This window comes from Rhinopithecus bieti, unplaced genomic scaffold, assembly GCF_001698545.2.
Source record: "Rhinopithecus bieti isolate Rb0 unplaced genomic scaffold, ASM169854v2 scaffold_12859, whole genome shotgun sequence".
NCBI classification, from domain to species: Eukaryota; Metazoa; Chordata; class Mammalia; order Primates; family Cercopithecidae; genus Rhinopithecus; species Rhinopithecus bieti.
Window position 1 is genome coordinate 395,868 of NW_016807388.1, and position 6,827 is coordinate 402,694.

The 6,827-nt window shown below is 40.9% G+C and overlaps 1 protein-coding gene across 1 annotated transcript in view; it reads right to left on the minus strand.

Annotated features, from left to right (window-relative positions):
* Nucleotides 1-6,827, minus strand: part of COMMD9 (COMM domain containing 9) — a 19,676-nt gene that overhangs the window by 4,107 nt on the left and 8,742 nt on the right. The window contains exons 2-3 of the mRNA XM_017881628.1: nt 3,553-3,678; nt 1,001-1,140 (exon numbers count right to left, since the gene is read on the minus strand). Of these exons, the coding sequence (XP_017737117.1) occupies nt 1,001-1,140; nt 3,553-3,678 (266 nt within the window). The remainder of the gene's footprint in view (nt 1-1,000; nt 1,141-3,552; nt 3,679-6,827) is intronic.

Here is a 6,827-nt window from a genome sequence, read left to right on the forward strand (position 1 = left end):
GTACCATATGACCCAGCCATCCCACTACTGGGTATATACCCAAAGGATTATAAATCATGCTGCTATAAAGACACATGCACACGTATGTTTATTGCGGCACTATTCACAATAGCAAAGACTTGGAATCAACCCAAATGTCCATCTGTGACAGACTGGATTAAGAAAATGTGGCACATATACACCATGGAATATTATGCAGCCATAAAAAATGTACGTGTTTAAAAGGAACTTCCCAGGCAAGAAAATATACAGATACTTCACAAAAGAAAAAAAAAAAAAGATCAATAACCATATGAAAAAGATAACTGACATCACTAGTGTCAAAGATGGGAACACTGAAATTGTCACTTATGGAACTGGGAAAAATGTAAGAAAAAATCCCCTCAGTGAAGGTGTAGGGAGAGGGGCACACTTGTATCCTACTACTGTGGAAAACTACTGCAATCTTTCCAATGGCCAACTTGAACGTTTAAGGCCAAACCCTCAAAATGTCCATTACCTTTAACCCAGTAAAAAAATAAGCACGAGCAAAGTTTTCATTGTAAATTGTTCACCGAAATGAAAAAGTGCCAACAGCCTCAGTGTCCAACACTAAGAAATTTTAAAATTAAATTATACATCATTTCTTCCTCTAATAGGATATGTTTAACCATTACAATGATATTGAAGGTAAATATTGACCTGAAATGTCACTATCGTTAATACTGTTAACAGAAAATAAGCAAGTTACAAAATAGCATGATCCATTTGGTAAAAACAAAAACAAAACATCAACCTCTTATAGAGGTGTAAAGAGAAAAAATAAACATGTCTTAAAAAGTTTTCCATTAAGAAAAGACTACGCTAACCTCTGGCTGGTGGAATTATAGGTGTCTTATTTTCTTTTTGCTTATCTGGGCTTCCTAATTTTTTAACAAAGCATATTATTACTTCTAGAATGAGAATAAAAATAAGAAGAAATATAAAAGTTAGAAGGGACTTTCAAGAAATGAGCACTTACACATGTTCTAGGATGATCTTTGTCAGCAGGTTTTTGAGGTTTTGGTGGAAATTTTCTGGAAAGAGAGCCAGAATCGCCTCGGCAGAGGACAGGTCACGGAATGCCACCAGCCGAGTGAGGCGGTGCAGAGCCTGGAGCAGCTGCAAGATAGATGGAACCATCCTGTAGCTGCAACAGAAGCAGCAGGTAGGGGGCACAAGGCAGGGCTAGGGGTAGGGCTCTATATTTCTAAGGCTGCACACTGTCACGGTCATTCAACTGAGTCACGAGTCCAGAGGCCTCTGTGGCACATGTTCATGCCCACATGCCTTGGCCTGCCTCGGAGTTCACCTGTTGCTTTAGAAGACAGAGGCAGCTGCCTGACCTAGGAAGCTGTCAGCTTGCCAGAAACTCTCCACTTGTGGGCAAAGAGTTAATATAGCCCTTTTTCTTCTGCATGAGAATCTGACCTTCAGTTAACTTTCTGGTGCTGTTTCCTTGGTAACCTGAGAGCAGTGCAAAGTCAGCTGTGTTACTAAGCAACCCTGCATTGGTCCAAGCCTCTGGACTGAGAGGACTGCATAAATACCTAGGGTGCCTGTAGCTCTGGACTTGCCTATGTGTGGCTACAGGCTCCTTTCGAGAACCTGAAGCTGTGCTTACTGAACCGTGACACAAGATACTGGCTCCTGTGGAGTGAGAGCCTTGAATCCAGGGTGGTAGGATTCATGTCCTTTCCTCTCAACTGTCGCCTAGGAGGGCAAAGAGAACAAACAGCTCCTGGCCAGCTGTGTGGGTTCCTTCTGGGAAGAGGCGTGTCTGCCCGTCCTGCTAAAATGCTGTGTTCCCATCCTAGGTCCTTCTAAGTGAATCTGTAACTACGAAGTATAAGAGTGGTTTATGGTGGTCTTGTGAATAGAGTAATACTTAGCTAACCTAAAAAAGCTCTCTGGAGGTAACTGTTTCTCTGCTTTGGGGCTTTCTCTGATATCACTGCAGATTACCTGACACAACCTGGAAGTGAAGGGAAGTTAACCTTTCACCAGTGAGAGTGGGTGTTAATGGATAAATGGCCAAGCCTCTCTGTCCTCCTGGGGAACAATTCTGAGAGGTGTTCTACTTGTTTTCTTACAGGATCCCAAGTTTTCCATAGCAGTAACCGCTCTTAACATCCTCTTTTATTGACTTGCCTTCCCTGTTTGATTTTCCCCACTGCTTTGTGTTTTCTAGAATCATCTCCTAAATAACCTACTTTGGGGGGAACCCAAAATAAGTCTCCAAATCACTTCCATAATCTTGCTTGTTCCTTTTACTTTTCTACAGCTCATTTCAATAAACAAGGTCCAGAATTAAAACAAAAAACAAAAACCATACGCCAGGTGCAGTGGCTCATGCCAATAATCCTAGCACTTTGGGAGGCTGAGGTGGGTGGATTGCTTGAGGTCAGGAGTTCGAGACCAGCCTGGGCAACATGGCAAAACCCTGTCTCTACAAAAAATACAAAAATTAGCCAGGCATGGTGGTGCATGCCTGCAGTCCCAGCTACTCATAGGGCTAAGATGGGGGGACTGCTTGAGCCCGGGGGGTCGAGGCTGCAGTGAGCCATGTTCATGCCACTGCCCTCGGCTTGGGGAACAAAACGAGACCCTGTCTCAAAAATAAAAAAAAAATCCAAAAACATATGCCCATTTGGATGAAGAAACTGCTGTTTTAAAAACATATTTGCTGGCCGGGCGTGGTGGCTCACGCCTGTAATCCCAGCACTTTGGGAGGCCGAGGTGGGTGGATCACGAGGTCAGGAGATCGAGACCATCCTGGCTAACACGGTGAAACCCCTTCTCTACTAAAAATGCAAAAAAATTAGCCAGTCGTGGTGGCGGGCGCCTGTAGTCCCAGCTTTTCGGGAGGCTGAGGCAGGAGAATGGCGTGAACCCAGGAGGCGGAGCTTGCAGTGAGCCGAGATTACGCCACTGCACTCCAGCCTGGGCAACAAGCGGGACTCCGTCTCAAAAAAATAAAATAAAAAAAAAACATATTTGCCTTGACAAGATAAGGCTGTCAACTACATAATAACTTACTACAAGTTAGCTTAATCTCCCTCTTGGCCACCTGCTGAGATCAGGTGAGCTGAGGAGAAGGGGACCGTCTGTGGGACAGAGGGCTAAGGAGGGAGTGAGATACACAAAGCACCCCTCAGGAAGCCTGATGGAATCTAGCAGTACATACTCCTGAATCTTACGCAGGCCTCAAGCTTCTGTTCAAAGATCCCTGAGAAGTCTGCTCTAAGCTATCCAGCTAACAATTTATCAGCATCAGCACGTTACAGGTTGGAAAAGAAAATTACAGAAAGGGTGCCTTTTATTCCACATTGTCTAGGTAATAGGTCTGAAAGAAAACGGTCAGGAGCTCTGATTCTGGGTACAGTTCTCCCATTCATGTCCCATTTATCAAAGTTTGCTATAGTGTCAACAGATGTTTCAAGGGATTTTCCTTGGACATGGCAATGACTGGGAAGTCAAGAAAGAGACTAATAAGAGGGCCAGTGGCCAAAGGTCATTTCTGACCTCACTTACTTCCTCTGCCTCCTCCTGGGTCACAGACAAGCTGGAACATGTAATATCCAAGAGTTTTTTCGAGCCAAGGGCTGAACTGGAAAAGCTCTCTTGACACAGCTGTCTGACAACATCTTTTGAGGAGGCCTATGAATTAAATCACAGATAGGAAAAAAAAAAACACAACTCAGACTCTGATAACAAATGTTTTGAGTAATAATGTCTTAGTCATACATGATACCTTTAAGACTTAAAATTTAAAGATACATAAGACTTTGGATTCTAGGAAGATCAAACAGATGTACTTTTCCCTAATCTTTCTGCTAAGTACAACCAAACACTCTGGACACGATACAGAAAACATACATAAGACCCTGGAAAAGGGAGAGAAGGGGGCAGATCTGCTAGGGACCGCATAATACAAGGAATGACACAATGGTGATCTCCCTGGATTTTTTTTTGCTTCATATATCCCAGACTTTCAGCTGAAGAAGAGGGCAATGTGGAAATGACAATGGATGCAGAGGGGAAAAAACGCCACAATAAATACCTGTTCTATCTAGCTAAAGGACCAATAAAGGGGCAGCCTCCCAAGACAGAACACTTTTAGATGATAACTGCTACACTCCAGTCAAATATCATAGAAAAACTGCAGCCCCACTCACCTCTGTGTCAACAAAGGCTGAGTGGGAGGCCTAGACCTGAGTGAGAAGACTTGTGAGGCTATAATGAGGTACGCCATTCAACACCAAAATGGAAAGAATAGGGGAAAGAATCAGTGAACCAGAAGCCAGAGCAGTAGAAATTACCCAATTAGAAAAGCAGAGAAAAGAGACAAAATTATGAACAGAGCCTCAGGGACATGTGGGACCCTAACGAAAAACCTAACATTCATATCACTGGAGTCCTGGAAGGAGATGATAAAAGACGGCAAGACTGAAAGAATATTCAAAGAAATAATAGCTGAAAACTTCCCAAGTTTACTTAGAGACATACTCCTATATATTTCAAGAACCTGAGTGAGCCCTAAACAGGATAAATCCAAAGAAATTCATACCAGGATATATAATTGAACTTCGAAAATGAAAGACAAAGAAAAAAAATCTTTAAAGCAGAGAAAAATGACACCTTACCAATTAAAAAAACAATTAGAATGAAAGCACATTTCGTATCAGAAACCATGGAAGCAAGAAAGAAGTGACAATATTTTTCAGGTGCTAAAACGGAAAAAATACTGTCAACCTGGAATCCTACACCCGGCAAAAATATCCTTCAGGAATGAAGAGGAAATTGAGACATTCTCAGATGAAGAAAAACTGACAATATCTGTCACAAGATCTGCTGTAAAAGAACAGTTAAAACAAATTCTCTGAACAGTAAGGAAGCAATGAAACAAGAAACCGTGGAACACCAGTGTACTAGCCAGAGCTCTCCAGAGAGACAAAACTAACAGGGTATGTAAGAGGGGATATATTGGGGGGAAATGGGTCACATGATCACAGAGACAAAGCCCCACAATAGGCCATCTGCAAGCTGGAGGAAGCTGGCAGCTTGGCTCAAAGTCTGGCAACCTCAGAATCAGGGAAGCTGATGGTACAGCCCCTAGTTTGAGGCCAAAAGACTGAGAGCCACTGGCAGGCCACCGGTGCAAGTCCCAGAGTCCAAAACATGAAGAACCCAGAGTCTGATGCCCAAGGGTAAGAGAAGAAAAGGCATCTTGCTTTAGAAGGAAAGGAGAGAACAGAGAGAAAGGGAATCCCCCATCTTCCACCTGTTTGGCCCAGTTGGGTCCCCAGCCAATGGGAGGCTACCTGCCCACATTGAGGGCAGGTCTTCCTCTCTCAGTCCACTGACTCACACATCAGTTTCCTCTGGCAACATCCTCACAGACACACTCAGAAACAATGCTTCAACAACCATCTAGGCATCCCTCCATCAAGTCGACACCTAAAATAAACCATCACAATCAGGAAGACAGAACAGGGCAAACAAAAACATGGAATTCAAAAGAAGTGAAGTAATGAAGAGTGTATTCTATGTGACCACAATGGAATCAAACTAGAAAGCAATAGCAGAAAAGTAATAGGAAAATATCTGAACACTTATAAACTTAAACAATACACTTCTAAATAATTCATATGTCAAAGGGGAGGTCGCAGGGATATTTTAAAAATTACATTAAGTGAAAAGGAAAACACACCATGTCAACATTTGTGGGACACAGCCTAGCAAGTAGTGACAGGAAATTTTATAGTATTAAATGCATATACTAGAAAAGAGGAAAAGTCTTAAATCAATAATCTAAGCTCCCACCTCAAGAACCTATAAAAAGGAAAGCATAATAAACTTGAAGGAAGCACTGGAAGTAACAATGATAACAGCAGAAACCAATGACATTGAAAGTAGAGAAATCAGTGAAACAAACAGCTGGTTATTTGACAATGTCAATAAAAATCGACAAACCTTAGGGTGTGGCTATTCATGAGGAATATTTGTGGTGGTGGAAATGTTTTGTATTTTGACTATCAATGTCAATACTTTTGACATTAGGTATTGACATCCATTTATCCTTTGCAGGATTAGGTATTGACATCCCATTTATCCCCTGTGCAGAACTATACATAATAGTAATAAAAATCGACAAGACCGACAAAGTTAAGAGGGGAGACACAAATTATCAGCATCAGGAATGAAATAGAGGATATTACCACAGATCCTGCAGACATCAAAAGGATAAGGGGAACTTAATGAACAATTCTATAAACATAAATTTGATAGTTTAAATAAAATGGGCCAATTCCTCAAATAACACAAACTACTTCCACTCCCCTAATACAAAATTGATCACTTGAATTGATCATTTGAATTAATATGTCTACTAAGAAAATTAAATTCACAATTTTAAGGCTCCTAAAAAAATCTCTAGGCCCAGATAGTTTGGAGAATTCTAACTAACATTTAAGAAAAGAATGAACTGATTCTACACAATCTCCTCTAGAAAAACAGAAGACGATGGAGTACTTTCTAAATGATTTTATATAGCTACAAAGCTAGTGTTACCCTGATACCAAAACCGCACAAAATTGTACAGAAAAATAAGAAAACTACAGACCAATATCCCTCATAAAAAAGATGCAAAAATTCTTAGCAAAATATTGGCAAATAGAGATCAGTTATATATATATAATATTTTATTAGCAAATAGACATATAATTATATATTTACATATTGTATACAATTATATATTTTATATATTGTATATAATTATACACTATGACCAGGTGGGATTTTTTTTT